The sequence below is a fragment of the Cherax quadricarinatus genome, unplaced genomic scaffold, assembly GCF_038502225.1.
Source record: "Cherax quadricarinatus isolate ZL_2023a unplaced genomic scaffold, ASM3850222v1 Contig194, whole genome shotgun sequence".
NCBI lineage: Eukaryota > Metazoa > Arthropoda > Malacostraca > Decapoda > Parastacidae > Cherax > Cherax quadricarinatus.
In genome coordinates this window covers 63361-80350 of record NW_027195220.1, presented here as the reverse complement: position 1 = coordinate 80350, position 16990 = coordinate 63361, and the positions used below count along the sequence as shown (strand labels likewise).

Genomic DNA, 16990 nt, shown 5'->3' with positions numbered 1-16990 from the left:
TCATATGCCTTCTCAAGGTCAAAAAATATGGCAATAACTGAGTGGTTATTCACAAAGGCATTACGAACATACGTATCCAAGCGCAGTAAGGGGTCTATGGTAGAACGTCCCTTACGAAAGCCATATTGACGAGTGGAGAGACTGTTGTGTGTCTCTAAATACCACACTAAACGTCTATTTACTAGACGTTCCATTACTTTGCAAACTGCACTGGTAAGAGCAATGGGACGATAGTGGGAGGTTTCATGTCCCGTAGTGCCTGGTTTGCGGAAAGGGAGAACAATGGCGGATTTCCACAGCTGTGGAAGAACTCCTTGTGACCAAATAAGATTGTAAAGGTGTAATAGGACTGCAAGGGCTGACTGATGTAAATGTTGTAGCATACGAATATGAATGTCGTCGGGCCCAGCTGCCGATGATCGACAAGCTGAGAGTGTTGCCTCCAGTTCTTGAAGTGTAAAAGGCACATTATACTGTTCTTCTCTGAGAGAAGAAAAGTCCAAGGGTGCTAACTCTCTGGCAGACCTTGAGGAAAGAAATGAGGGGCATAGATGGAGTCCCTGAGAAATACGGACCAGATGATTGCCAATTTCATTGGCAACATCTAGTGGGTTTGCTATATCAACACCGGCAACCCGCAGAACAGGAGCCGGGTCAGGAGAATATTTACCACTCAGTTTTCGTACTTTTTTCCAGACTGCACTCATAGAGGAAGCAGAGGTGATGGTGGAGACATAATCTCGCCAGCAAGTGCGTTTAGCGTCACGGATGACACGGCGAGCGATCGCACGCTTCTGTTTAAAATCAAGGAGTCGCTCTGTGGTTCTATTGTACCGGTACCTGCCCCATGCAGCGCGTTTCAAACGTACTGCACGAGCACAAGCAGGAGACCACCAAGGCACGCATTTCTGAGAATGCCTGCCCGAAGTTTGGGGTATAGAATGAGAAGCTGCGGTGAAAACGGAGGACGAGAAGAGGTGTAAAAGCTCATCGATGGAGGACGAAGAAGGAACCTCTTTAAAAACAGTCAGGTGTGAGTAAAGGTTCCAATTTGCCCGATTAAATTGCCAGCGTGGGGTGCGAAGAGGTGGCGAATATGAAGGGGAAGTAAGAATGATTGGGAAATGATCACTGTCATGTAAGTCCGGGAGAACAGACCAAGTAAAGTCTAATGCGGCGGAGGAAGAGCAAACTGAGAGATCGATGCAAGAGAGAGTATGAGTCCGAGGATCAAAATGGGTGTGAGTACCTGTATTTAAAACATGGAGGGGGTGGGTGGCAAGAAAAGCCTCTAACTGAATTCCACGGGAATCACAGTGAGACCCTCCCCAGAGGAAATGGTGGGCATTAAAATCACCAAGTAACAGAATCGGTGGCGGTAATGACGAAACAAGGAAGGCAAAATCCGGAATAGATAATGCCCGAGAAGGAGAGAGATATAAAGAACAGAGCGTATACCACCTATGTAAGTGGATACGGGCTGCTGTGTAATGCAGCGAAGTATGAACAAATAGCTGATGGTACGGAATATCAGTGCGGAGAAGAAGGGCACTTTCATTAAAGGTCCCATCAGGAAAAGGATCTGAAGAATACAATAAATTATAGCCTGAGATGTGAGAAATAACAGCAGAGTGTAATTTTGGTTCCTGTAAGCAAACACCAACAGGGGCAAACTGGGAGAGTAACATCTGAAGCTCACCCCGATTACCCCTGAGGCCGCGTATATTCCACTGTAAAAAGGCCATGATTGGCATTGATAAAGATACTTGAAATCCGCAGGTAAGGGTTCCTACGGACTAGAAGGGTTAGAAAAGTCCACATGCGGAGGCAGTGGAAAATGTTCAAGCAGCGAAGGAACGGTGCGCTGTGAAGAAAGGAGTTGCGCAGATGGAGCAGAGGAGAGAGGAAGAGCGGAAGGTGGATCAGTGTCCATTGATGGTTTGGTCTCTGCAATATATTCAGATATTGCTTCAAGTGTTTCGGAATTCAGAGATGTCGTATGGGAGACAATATTGGGAATGGTAGGGGGAGGATGAGTAAAGATTGGAACTGTATTGGACTGTACCAAGGTAGGGGGGGGCGAAAGGGTGGAGGGAACTGGAGAAGCGTGGCAGGGGACAGAAGAGACAGGAACCTGGGAGGTGGCAGAAGAGGAAGAAACTTGGGAGGGAACAGGGGAGGAAGGTACATTACGAGGAGGAGGGTGAACCTCTGCACTTGTAACTGAGCCAGTGAGAGGGGAAGAACTAGGGACAGAGACAGGGAGGGTAAAATGAGGAGGTGGAAGATGGGTAGGAGGTGTTACCGGACCTTTTTTTGACTTTTGAGAAGTAGAGGGACGATTGGGAAGAGGTGTCGTACGAGGTCTCGTCGACACTGAGGCTTGTAAGAGAGAACTCGAAGAAGCGAGATTAGACTGAGGCGTTGAAGTAGGGACGTCTGAGCCGAGGACAGCAAAAGGATTAGATACAGGAGTGATTATGGGAGAGGTAACCACAGAGGTGGGTGTAGAAGATGGGATACCAGAAGTGGGGGGACGTTTTGAAACACGGGAATAAGAAACACGTGGGAGTCTCCCTTGGAGGCGGAGATGAGAAACTGCCATGGCATAAGGGAGACCTTCTGTCTCTTTGAGGTAACGGATTTCCCGCTCGTTTAAATAGACCTGACAACGGCGAGAGTACGAAGGGTGAGCCTCATGACAGTTAAGGCAAGAGGGAGATCGATTGCAAGACGTATTAGAATGGTCATCGGCACCACAGACTGGGCATTCGGCGATAGATCTGCAATATTTCGCTGGATGGCCAAATCGCCAGCAATTTCTACACTGTTGTGGTGTAGGGATCACCTTTCGAACTTGTAACCGATGTCCTGCTATATAAACGGAGGATGGGAGTTCTCGGCTGTCAAAAGTTAAACGAGCCACATTGCTAGGGTATCGTCTCCGCCCACGGGCAGGAAGAACGTAAGTGTCTACCTTGAGGATTGGGAGATCTTGGAGTTCTAGCTGTTCTAGAATGTCGGTGCCACATGTCTGGAAATTTTGTTGAACTATGGTATGGGGCAGAATAACGGTACCACTACAAGAATTGAGGGAATGATGTTTTTCAAGGGTGACAGGAACAGTATCTATATGGGTAAGACGAGAGAGCTCACGAGCCTGGGTAGCATTCTGTACGGTAATGATGCGCGTACCGCTCTTAAGAGCATGAAAAGAAATATCTTTACCAACATGGCGTAGGAGTGCCTTGCCAATACTATGGTCAGAAAGATAGGCAGTAGAGGAAGTTGGTCGTAAAGTGAAGAATTTAGTCCACTGTTCAGTCTGAAACTGAGCGTGGAAAGGTAGTGAAGGACGTGTCGATCGTTTCTGAGAAGAACGAGAAGGTGAAGGTGGAGAAGTATCATCAGCAGGTAATTGTCGTTGACGTTTAGGCGTGGGACCAGAGTTGGTCCGACGTGGAACGGGTCGGCGATTTGAAAATTGCCGCACCGTAGAGGGAGAGGCCGGAAGCATAGTCAGAGGAGAGCGAAGGTCTGATAAATCGAAGGAGTCAGTCGAGGCCTCAGTACCTGAAGCGGGTGAGGAAACAGCACCGGCAATAGGTACAGAGGCATGAGGAATGTCTGAAGAGTGGTCCAAAGACGAGGCGGGGTCAGAACGGGGTGCGGTATCAAGAAGGGGCCCGGGGGTACCAGGTTCATGGACTAGGGCTGCCATGGTTAGGTTACTTCTTTCTTTTTGTTTTTAAGAAAAAAAAAGAAAGAAGAAAAGAAAATAAAAATAAAAAAAGAAAAAAAAAGGGGGGACCGGGGAGGGATAGTTCCTAGGAGGGATGAAAGGGCCAGAAATCTCCCTCCGCGCCCAAGAGGACTCGACACCGCTAGTAGCGCAGATGCAGCATGGAACCCGTGCCATACCCTACCCTTCATGCCAGTAAACCAGCAATCTGGGATAGCAACCTCACATCTGCCGAGCTACCTCGGTGGACAAAAGAGAGGGCGGCCGGATATCCGCCACAAAGCATACCTCCTTCAGCCACCACCCCCGGAATCCGAAAGGTGGCTTCCAGAGCTACACCCGTCGCCCAAAAGACACCCAAAGCTACTCCGGGATACCGGAGAGGGATCGGGACATCCCTAGGCAATCCAGATTCCACGGCAAACTACGCCACCGCCAAGAAACCTCAACGGAATGGGATGGACCCCGGTGTCCTTTCTCCTACCTAGGAACTAGCGCGCCTGTGGGAGAAATCCCAAAGGACAAAAAGAGGAAGGGCAAAAGGGAGGAGTGGGGAGGAGGAGGAGGAAAGGAAAAAGGGGAGGATGGGGAGGATGGGATAGGGGAGGGGAGATTGGGGGGTAATTAGGTTCGGTCTGAGGAAGAAGACCGATAGGTCTAATTCCTCAGACCAAGAGCCTCTTCACCACGCCAAGGAGCCCCCCTTGAAGAGGGGTCAGCCCCAAGCCTTTCAAAATCCCTCTCTTGTACACGTTCTGGCCACAGTTTTCTCCAAGCAGAGTTCAAAGAACTGGAAGTCACTCCCAAGCCTTTCCTGTAAGGTTTATGCAACTGAGGATACTGAAGTGATCTTTCCAGAACTCTGTTAGGGTCAATTCAGTGTCTGTGGCCACTTCAAAGCACTTTTGAAACACTGCTTTGGTGTACAGCTTTTTGAAATTTGGAATGACCTGCTGGTCCATGGGGTGGAGGAGAGGAGTGGTATTAGGGGGCAAGGACTTAACTTTAATGCAACTAAACTCTGGCATCATTTGCTCTTCCAAGTTTGGAGGATGAGCAGAAGCATTGTCTATTACCAGGAGGGACTCGAGTTCCAATTTATTTTCCAGGAGCTATTTTTCACACTGGGTCCAAACACGTCATGGAACCAATCAAGGAAAATGTTGCTTGTGACCCATGCCTTACTGTTTGCCTTCCACATCACACACAATTTAGTCTTGATACTGTTTTTCTTGTACGCTATGGGATTTTCTGAGCGATACACGAGTGGCTTCACTTTGCAATCCCCACTAGCATTACTACAAAACATGAAAGTTAGCCTGTCTTTCATAGGTTTGTGTCCTGGGAGTGCCTTTTCCTCCTGAGTAAAATAGGTCCTGTTTGGCATTTTCTTCCAAAACTGTCCTGTTGCATGACAATTGAACACTTGTTGGGGTGTTAAATTTCCAGCCTCTATGTACCCCTTGAAGTCCTGAACATATATTTTAGCCACTTTTTTATCAGAACTGGCAGCCTCACCATGCCTTATCACACTGTATGCAACTACGATTCTTAACCCTTTGACTTTCAGGCCCCTTTCTGAAACTGTCATTCTATATCGCCAAATATTAGAAAAAAAAAAAAATTCTTATGAAATAGAGAATCTTTTCCTGATGGTAATGACACCAAAAGTTCGAAATTTGGTCGAAAACTCACGGAATTACGCTCCCGCGAAGTTAGCGGAATCGGCGACATGTGTATCGGCGATTTTGCCGACTTTGAACCCTGTTTTCAGCCAATTCCGTTGTTCCGGTTGACCAAATTCACAGCTATTTCTTTAGAACTTCATTTTATCTATCAGCTTAGTACAAGAAACTGCCCATTTACCAATTTGAACTACCCAATATAGTGGTCAGAAATTGGCAATTTGGCCAATTTCACGCAAATTAAAAAAGATGCCAATTTCAAAATAGGGTTCAGAATAAACAAGGTAGACATTCTTGGCACTAAAATAGCATATCCTCTGTTCATTAGTCACATCTCTAGGCCCCTCTTATCTTATTGCTTTCTATTCTGATTTTTTATTCATACAAAAAAAAATACAAAATTTACTGTTATGCAGACTACTGCATTATTGTAAAAATGGTATAAAGAATATCAGTGCACTAGTGAAAGAATATTAGACTCCCCAGTTGACGTGTATTGGACGTGTGGTGTGATTTGTTTACTCCTGAACATTGGTAAAAATCGAACATTTCCGCTAATTTGAGCTCAGTTTCAAGGTCGTTTTTATCATCAAAGTAATGAAAATCATCTCTATTTCTGTAATACGTTTTCCATTTTATCACCTAAGACCATGAAAACGCGAATACAACGATAAATACTATACAAAAATACACCTCAAAGTCGGCGTTTTATTCCAAAAAACGATCAGTTTTTTTTTTCTCATTACGCAATGTGTGCTGCAGGATTTTTTTTATGTGGTGCACACTGACCACACAGACCCATTCTCTCACATGTAGGCCTACCAGCTTTCTCCCGCTTGATTTGAAGCCGCTAGAATTATCGAGTATATATACGTCAGAAACATTGGCTCGCAAGACGTATTTATACGTCGAAAACAGTCAAAGGGTTAAATCTCTCAAACCAACCTTTGCTGGCCTTAAATTCACCATAATTAGCACTAGCTCCATGCATTTTCTTAATGAGGTCATCATGCAACTGCCTTGCCTTTTCACATATGAGTGACTGCAAAACTATCTCCTGATAATTTTCTCACCGATCCACACCAACAACAGTCTCTCCACATCTTCGAGTATGTGCGATCTCCATTTTGAAAGCATATTTGCATCTTTTGCAACAACAGCCTTCTTGATTTCCTTTTTCTTGCCCAAGATAGTAGCGATGGTTGTATGGGGTTTATTATACAACCTGGCCAGCTCGGAGACACGAACTATACTTTCAAATTTTGCAATGATCTCTTTGAATTTTATGGTATTTCTCACCCTCTTTATTAAAGGGTTGACACTAGAAGCTTTCTTTGGGCCCATGGTGGCTTATTTAGCAGTTACAATCACTAAAAACAATGCAATAACACAAAATATATCACATGCATGAGTGGAATCGTCGTCACTGACTTGCAGACAATGGCACACTGGCTGTACATGGAGTGTCCAGGCGGCTCATGCCACGCACACACATTCGGGATGAATGACTAACCAAAAACATTACTTTAGTAGACCCTCAACCAACCATTTTAATCCGTTCCAGAGAGCTTGTCCTTAGCCAAATTTATCGTTAACTGATTTAATTTTCCCTATAAGAAATACTAATGGAAATCCAATTAATTCGTTCCAGACACCCAAAAATCTGAAAAAAAAAAAATTCACATGAAATATACATTTTCCTACACAGAAAACAATGATACATGCACAATAAATACTACATGAAGAATAGATGACACTTACCTTCATTGAAGATGATGTGATGAGCGATGAGATGGGAGGAGGGGAGATGATGATGGTGCATTATTGTTTGGAAGGGGAATCCCCTTCCATAAGGACTTTAGGCACCAAGTCCTTTTCCAGGGTTACTTCTTTTTTTTAATGTCACTGGGAACAACTTGACAGTCACTGGCCCTCTGTCGCACCAAAAATCTGTCCATAGAGATCTGTACCTGGCGTTCCTTAAAGATTTTCCTAAACTGAGCCACAACATTGTCATTGTAAAAGTCACCAGCACGGCTTGCAATAGCTGTGTCAGGGTGATTATTTTATTTTATTAACACATCGGCCAATTCCCACCAAGGCAGGGTGGCCCGAAAAAGAAAAACTTTCATCATCATTAACTTCATCACTGTCTCGCCAGAGGGGTGCTTTATGCTACAGTTATAAAACTGAAACATTAACACCCCTCCTTCAGAGTGTAGACACTGTACTTCCCATCTCCAGGACTCAAGTCCAGCCTGCCAGTTTCCTTGAATCCCTTCATGTTACTTTGCTCACACTCCAACAGCACATCAAGTATTATAAACCTTTCGTCTCCATTCACTCCTATCAAATGCACTCATGCCTGCTGGAAGTCCAAGCCCCTCACACACAAAACGTCCTTTACCCCCTCCCTCCAATCTTTTCTAGGCTTACCCCTACCCCGCTTTCCTTCCACTACAGATTTATACACTCACGAAGTCATTCTGTTTTGTTCCATTCTCTCTACATGTCCAAACCACCTCAACAACCCCTCCTCAGCCCTCTGGACACTAGTTTTGGTAATCCCACACCTTCTCCTAATTTCCAAACTACGAATTCTTTGCATTATATTCACACCCCACATTGCCCTCAGACATGACATCTCCACTGTCTCCAGCCTTCTCCTCGTTGCAACATTCATCACCCATGCTTCACACCCATACAAGAGTGTTGGTACAACTATACTCTCATACATTCCCCTCTTTGCTACCACAAAGTTATCTGCCTCCACAGACTCTTAAGTGCACCGCTCACCCTTTTCCCATCATCAATTCTATGATTCACCTCCTCCTTCACAGACCCATCTGCTGACACATCCACTCCTAAATATCTGAATACATTCACTTCCTCCATACTCTCTCCCTCCAATCTGATATCCAATCTTTCGTCACCTAATCTGGGTGGGTGGATAAAAGGTTGATGGGTAGGCATCAGGATGTACATGTTTAAAGAGGGGCAACTGATATATTGGATCATTATTTAGTTGTAGCTACAGTTAGAGTAAGAGGTAGATAGGACAAAAGGAAAATGGCAACAGCAAGTAAGAGAGAGGTGAAAGTGAATAAACTAAGGGAGGAGGAAGTTACGGTGAAATATAAGCAACTATTGGGAGAAAGGTGGGCTAGAGCAAGTTTGAGTAGTGGGGGGAGGGAGGTTTTAGAGGGTTAGGATAGTTTAAAAAATGCAGTATTAGAATGTGGGGCAGAAGTTTGTGGTTATAGGAGGGTGGGTGCAGGAGAAAAGAGGAGTGATTGGTGGAATGATGAAGTAAAGGGTGTGATAAAAGAGAAAAAGGTAGCTTATGAGAGGTTTTTACAAAGCAGAAGTGTTATAAAAGGAGAAAAGTATATAGGGAATAAAAGAAAGATTAAGAGAGTGGTGAGAGAGTGCAAAAGGAGAGCAGATAAGAGTGGGAGAGGCACTGTCAAGAAACTTTGATGAAAAGAAGATAAAATTTTAGAGTGAGAAACAAGAAAGCCTAGGGAATGAATGGATTTGTCAGTTACCGAGTAGGGGAGTTAGTTGATGGGGAACTGGAGGTATTGGGTAGATGGCGGGAATATTTTGACGAACTTTTAAATGTCGATGAAGAAAGGGAGGCAGTAATTTCATGTACTGGCCAGGGAGGTATACCATCTTTTAGGAGTGAAGAAGAGCAGGATGCGAGTGTGGGGGAGGTGCGTGAGGCATTATGTAGAATGAAAGGGGGTAAAGCAGCTGGAACTGACGGGATCATGACAGAAATGTTAAAAGCAAGGGGGGGGGAGGATATAGTGTTGGAGTGGTTGGTATTTTTGTTTAATAAATGAATGAAAGAGGGGAAGGTACTACTTAGGGATTGGCAGAGAGCATGTATAGCTCCTTTATATAAAGGGAAGGGGAACAAGATAGTAAAAATTATAGGGGAATAATTTTACCGAATATACCAGGAAATGTGTACAGTAGGGTTATTATTGAAAGAATTAGAGGTAAAACAGAGAGCAGGATTGCAGATGAGTAAGGGGGTTTCAGAGTGGGTAGGGGATGTGTAGATCAAGTGTTTACATTGAAGCATATATGTGAACAATATTTAGATAAAGGTAGGGAAGTTTTTATTGCATTTATGGATTTAGAAAAGGCATATGATAGAGAGAATAGGGAAGCAATGTGGCAGATGTTGCAAGTATATGGAATAGGTGGTAAGTTACTAAATGCTGTTAAGAGTTTTTATGAGGATAGTGAGGCTCAGGTTAGGGTGTGTAGAAGAGAGGGTAAAAGTAGGTCTTAGACAGGGATGTATAATGTCACCATGGTTGTTTAATATATTTATAGATGGGGTCGTAAAAGAAGTAAATGCTAAGGTGTTGGGGAGAGGGGTGGGATTAAATTATGGGGCATCAAATGCAAAATGGGAGTTGACACAGTTACTTTTTGCTGATGATACTGTGCTTATGGGAGATTCTAAAGAAAAGTTGCAAAGGTTAGTGGATGAGTTTGGGAGTGTGTGTAAAGGTAGAAAGTTGAAAGTGAACATAGTTAAGAGTAAGGTCATGAGGGTATCAAATGATTTTGATAAAGAATAATTGGATATTACATTGGAGAGAAGGAATGGAAGAAGTGAATGTTTTCAGATATTTGGGAGTTGACGTGTCAGCGGATGGGTTTATGAAGGATGAGGTTAAGCGTAGAATTGATGAAGGAAAAACGGTGAGTGGCGCGTTGAGGTATCTGTGGAGAAAAAAAATGTTACCCATGGAGGCAAAGAAGGGAATGTATAAAAGTATAGTGGTACCAACATTCTTATATGGGTGCGACGCTTGGGTTGCAAATGCTGCAGCGATGAGGCAGCTGGAGGCAGTGGAGATGTCCTGTCTAAAGGGCAATGTGTGGTGTAAATATTATGCAGAGAATTCAGAGTGGAAATTAGGAGAAGGTGTGGAGTTAATAAGAGTATTAGTCAGAGGGCTGAAGAGGGGTTGTTGAGGTGGTTTGGTCATTTAGAGAGAATGGATCAAAGTAGAATGACTTGGAGAGCACATAAATCTGTAGGGAAAGGAAGGCAGGGTAGGGGTCATCCTCGAAAAGGTTGGAGGGAGGGGGTATGTGTGTGAGGGGCTTGGACTTCCAGCAAGCATGTGTGAGCGTGTTAGATAGGAGTGACTGGAGATGAATGGTTTTTGGGCCCTGACGAGCTGTTGGTGTGAGCAGGATAATATTTAGTGAAGGGATTCAGGGAAACCAGTTATTTTTATATAGCCAGACTTGAGTCCTGGAAATGGGAAGTACAATGCCTGCACTTTAAAGGAGGGGTCTGGGATATTGACATTTTGGACGGATATGTTATACATCTTTATATATGCTTCTAAACTGTTGTATCTAGGTGCCTCTGCAAAGACTGATTATGTGTGAGTGAGATGAAAGGGTAGGCAGGCAGGCTGGCTGGCTGGCTGGCTGGCTGGCTGACTGGCTGACTCTGGCTGGTTGGCAGGCTTGGGCTGGTTGGCTGGTTGGCTGGCTGGCTGGCTGGCTGACTCTGGCTGGCTGACTCTGGCTGGCTGGCTGGCTGACTCTGGCTGGCTGGCTGGCTGGCTGACTCTGGCTGGCTGGCTGGCTGGCTGACTCTGGCTGGCTGGCTGGCTGACTCTGGCTGGCTGGCTGACTCTGGCTGGCTGGCTGACTCTGGCTGGCTGGCTGGCTGACTCTGGCTGGCTGACTCTGGCTGACTCTGGCTGGCTGGCTGGCTGGCTGGCTGACTCTGGCTGGCTGGCTGGCTGACTCTGGCTGGCTGACTCTGGCTGACTCTGGCTGGCTGGCTGGCTGACTCTGGCTGGCTGACTCTGGGTGTCTGGCTGGCTGGCTGGCTGACTCTGGCTGGCTGGCTGGCTGGCTGGCTGGCTGGCTGGCTGGCTGGCTGGCTGACTCTGGCTGGCTGGCTGGCTGACTCTGGCTGGCTGACTCTGGCTGGCTGGCTGGCTGACTCTGGCTGGCTGGCTGGCTGGTTGACTGACTGGCTGGCTGGCTGACTCTGGCTGGCTGGCTGGCTGACTCTGGCTGGCTGGCTGGCTGACTCTGGCTGGCTGACTCTGGCTGGCTGGCTGGCTGACTCTGGCTGGCTGACTCTGGCTGGCTGGCTGGCTGACTCTGGCTGGCTGACTCTGGCTGGCTGACTGGCTGACTGACTGGCTGACTCTGGCTGACTGACTGGCTGACTCTGGCTGGCTGGCTAGCTGTCTGTCTTTGTTCAGAGCCTTTCATGAACCTGATAGTCAGCTAGACTTTCAAACAGTTGTGACAAGTTGCAGAACTGTCACATCTGCAGAATTGGAAAGATACAACTGTGGCCAAAATGTGTACTGCCACATTCATGCTTACGCTACATAGCTACAAGCACAGTGTAGCACTGACTTTTTTTGGGTTATCCTAGGTAATTTACACTATGTATGACAACTATACTTGTGCCTAACTTACTTAGTCCAGGATTCTGTTCAAAGGACACCTGTCCCTCAAGAAATATATAGCAAGCAAAGATAATTGCTTGAATGACAGAACAGAATCAAGGACTATGCTTATTTAGGCACAGGTACACGTAAGTAATCATACATAGTGTGAATTACCTAGGATAACCCAAACAAGTCACGGTGCTATACTGTGTTTGTTTATACAAGGCATAAGCATTACTGCTGCAAGTAATACACATTTCGGCCACAGCTGTATCTTCCCACTTTCTCAGACGTAAAAATTCTACAACATGTGTAATACCCGTTTGACTAGTTTACAATCCCTGGTCCTTAAGTACGTGTCCTATACGAGTCATGTGTGTTCAGAATTAACTTGGTTGATTCCTGCATACCAGTCACAACGTGCAGTATTTACATACGCTGCTACGTATGATAATTTAACTGTAATTGTGTTTGTGTACCTGAATAAACTGTTACTGACTCTACTGTCTTCACTGACCATACCAACTGATTTCACTGACAAACTTACTGACTTGGCTTCCTCATTTGGCTGGACTGACCTACTGACTTGACTATCATCCACCTCAGCCCAATAGGACCACAACAAACCTCTCCACTCCCTTCCCAATCACCCACAATTTAAGATAAACATTATTTCTGTGGCATTTGTAGTTTTAAGCAATAGAAAAAAAATACCTAAATCAATGAACAACAATTACATTTTTATTTTGTAAGATTTGGAGACCTAAAAAAGAAAGTTATTCAATTTTTTGGGGGGATCCTAGGATTGTAAACCTATTTTTCCCACAAGTTCTTCAGTTCCTTTAAAATGGATTCATCTTACACTGAATTTTCAGGAATGTAACTACCGTAGTAATCAATGGTCTATTAATCAATGGTATATTAACTACAATAACTGGTGATAACACACAGACTTACAGTTAACTTCTTCAGAGGATTTTCACCAACGATCCTCATAACTTTCTCCATGATGCTGAAGCCACAGTCTCCCAGGATGATGGGGACAGCTGTGGTACTTGTCTCTGTGATCATCATGTCCAGAGCCTTCTTGATAGTCTCCTGCACCTGTCATCACCAACACAAACATTAATGATGAATGTCAGCAACAATCTAGACCTTGAAAACCACTAATCTACATTTGAACACTTCTGTTGAGGGTTCAAGTCTTATATCTTAGATAAAGGGTGTGAGTGACATTCTAACACTTCATAGAATATCCCCTACACCTTCCTACCACCCTTCCTAGGATATCCCCTACACCTTCCTTCCACCCTTCCTAGAATATCCCCTACACCTTCCTTCCACCCTTCCTAGAATATCCCCTACACCTTCCTACCAAAAGTTCAAAATTTGGTCGAAAACTCACGGAATTATGCTCCTGTGAAGTTAGCGGTTTCGGCGACATATGCGTATCGACGATTTCGCCAGCTGAGCCCTGTTTTCAGCCAATTCCGTTGTTCCAGTTGACCAAACTCATAGCTATTCCTTTAGAACTCCATTTTTTCTATCAGTTAAGTACAAGAAACCGCCCATTTACCGATTTGAACTACCCAATATAGTGGTCAGAAATTGGCAATTTGGCCAATTTCATGCAAATTAAAAAAGATGCCAATTTCAAAATAGGGTCCAGAATAAACAATGTAGACATTCTTGGCACTAAAATAACATATCCTCTGTTCATTAGTCATCTCTAGGCCCCTCTTATATTATTATTATTGCTTTCTATTTTGATTTTTTATTTATACAAAAAAAAATACAAAATTTACTGTTATGCAGACTACTGCATTATTGTAAAAATGGTATAAATAATATCAGTGCACTAGTGAAAGAATATTAGACTCCCCAGTTGACGTGTATTGGACATGTGGTGTGATTTGTTTACTCCTGAACATTGGTAAAAATTGAACATTTCCGCTACTTTGAGCTCGGTTTCAAGGTCGTTTTCACCGTCAAAGTAATGAAAATCATCTCTATTTCTGTAATGTGTTTTCCATTTTATCACCTAAGACCATGAAAACACGAATACAGTGATAAATACTATATAAAAATACACCTCAAAGTCGGGGTTTTAATCCAAAAAAACGATTAGTTTTTTTTTTTCTCATTACGCACTGTGTGCTGCAGGATTTTTTTTGTGGTGCACACTGACCACACAGACCCATTCTCTCACATGTGAGCCTACCAGCTTTCTCCCGCTTGATTTGAAGCCGCTAGAATTATTGAGTATATATACGTCAGAAACAGTGGCGCATAAGACGTATTTATACAGCGTAAACAGTCAAAGGGTTAATAGGAAAAAAGAGCATATGATACCCAGGCATCCCCCATTATTTTAATATGGTGCACAGTGAGTGCTCGCACCCATTCTCACATGTCTAGGTGACTCAGGCTTATCGTGGCAATGTTAAATGTAGGACACATAAAACGTATATATACACGTTTGGGGCACTAGCGGTAAAAATGTATATATAGGTCTGGACCGTTTACGGGTTAATTAAAACGTGGACTTTGAGGTGTATTTTCATATAGCATTTATCATTGTATTCTTGTTTTCATGGTCTCACGGGATAAAATGGAAAACATATTGCAGAAATAGAGATGATTTTGATTAGTTTCACAATGAAAACGACCTTGAAATTGGGCTCAAAGTAGCGGAAATGTTCGATTTTTACCAATATTCAAGAGAAAGCAAATCACACCACACGTCTAATATTCTTTCACTAGTGCACTGATATTATTTAAACCATTTTTACAATAATGCAGTAGTCTGCATAACAGTAAATTTTCTATTTTTTTGTATGAAAAAAAATCAAAATTGAAAGCAATAATAATATAAGAGGGGCCTAGAGACGTGACTAATGAACAGAGGATATGTTATTTTACTGCCAAGAATGTCTACATTGTTTATTCTGGACCCTATTTTGAAATTGGCATCTTTTTTAATTTGCATGAAATTGGTCAAATTGCCAATTTCTGACCACTTTATTGGGTAGTTCAGATTGGTAAATGGGCGGTTTCTTGTCCTCAACTGATAGAAAAAATGGAGTTCTAAAGGAATAGCTATGAGTTAGGTCAACTGGAACAACGGAACTGGCCAAAAACAGGGCTCAAAGCCGGTGAAATTGCCGATGCGTATATATCGCCGAGACCGCTAACTTTGTGGGAGTGTAATTCCATGAGGTTTCAACCAAATACCATACTTTTGGTGTCATTACCATCGGGAAAAAATTTTGCGACATAGAATGACAGTTTCAGAAAGGGGCTTGTGACAGTCAAAGGGTTAAGCATCCCAGATTTCCCTTTCACAATTTATTACTTGTTAATAAGATACTTACTCTTTAATAATTTCTGTATTACCATTTATTCCTACTTAAGCACTGTTATAATTCTTCTATAATCTTACCTAATTTTCCTTCTGCACCTAAACTATAAATAACAAACTAGTGTATCCTCCTACAACACTTCAGTGCAGTTCCTGGTACCATCGTCCACTAGCTAGTATCAACTACCTCAAATATTTCTTTAGTGATATTAATTGCTCAAACTTTGTTATAAGGCAAATCTTACTCTCAGATTAATTTCATATCAGAGTCAATCTATTTAAACATTGTTTTTTTACCACTACTTAATTTAGTCCCTTTATATACCAGTACATTGTACTGCCCTTTATTCAGTAATTGCTATACTCATAGTTCTAACAACAATTAAAGAGCAACTTTCTGGAGATCTAATATTTTTTTCCCTCTTGACCATATAGTGACATTTATTAAAATACTCCAGGTGCTACTGACTACCTCAGGTGCTACTGACTACCTCAGGTGCTACTGACTACCTCAGGTGCTACTGACTACCTCAGGTGCTACTGACTACCTCAGGTGCTACTGACTACCTCAGGTGCTACTGACTACCTCAGGTGCTACTGACTACCTCAGGTGCTATTGATTTTATTTTAATACATCCTTGTTTTTTAATACATTCTTTTATTATATTTACTAGCTCCTTTATTCTAGTTGTAAATATCTACTGTAGTTCATAAACTAACATTTGATGAAATAATTAAGGTGCTATAAGATGCTTAAGTGTATAACTGAATTATCTGTTCTGTAATAGTCCCTTTTTCTTTCAAATTTTTATAAGTTTCAGAATAATTACAGAGTCTTATTCATAAATCTAGGTGCTACTGACTACTTCAGGTGCTACTGATTTTTGTTTTAAAAACTAGGAAACATGATTACTGATCCACACATGAATAAAGACCACCTACTACTAACAGGAGATTTCAACAAACATACTACACGACCAGGACCCACAAGTAACCGAATTCACAAACACAATGAGTAACTGCCTGTTGCTACCAGCAATATCTAAACCTACAAGAATCACCGAGACAAGCATCTCCTTAATAGACCACATCTGGACAAACACAATATCCCCTTTAAAATCAGGCATAATCACAGACAACACTACAGACCACTACCTAACCTTTCTCATAACTAATCTGGGCAAACTGCCACAAGACATCACTAAGGTAACCTTCAGACTACATAACAAGACAGCAGTTAACTTTATAGCAGCTATGAATAACATCGATTGGCAAAAGGAGCTCGAAACATATACAGATATGAATGAATGTATAAATAATTTTCTAAAAAAAGCCCAAAGCCTCTATAACAAACATTGCCCCAAAAAACTAAACAGCTCACAGCAAAGAGACTGAAAAATCCCTGGCTAACACCAAGCATCCTCAAATACATTAACACAAAACACAAATATGAAAAACTGTACAGAATGGGTCAAATAACTAGAGAACAGTCTAAACGTTACTCGTCAGCACTTATCAGCCTGATAAGATGATCTAAAAATTGTATTATGAAAATAGATTACATAACATCAAAGGTGATATTAAAAAAAAACTAGAAAACACTATCTGAAATTCTTGGAAATAAAAAGTTATCCAAAAACAAAAACTAACAAAATCAGATGAACCCCAACTCACACCTACTGAAACAGCAAACAGACTCAATGTTTTCTTCTCCACCATAGATAAAAATCTAGTGAACACA

At 42.9% G+C, this 16990-nt stretch overlaps 1 protein-coding gene across 1 annotated transcript in view; it reads right to left on the bottom strand.

Annotated features, from left to right (window-relative positions):
• The window catches only part of LOC128700943 (uncharacterized), a 122001-nt gene that overhangs the window by 64380 nt on the left and 40631 nt on the right, over positions 1-16990 (bottom strand). The window contains exon 3 of the mRNA XM_070080173.1: positions 12846-12992. Coding sequence (XP_069936274.1) covers positions 12846-12992 — 147 coding nt within the window. The remainder of the gene's footprint in view (positions 1-12845; positions 12993-16990) is intronic.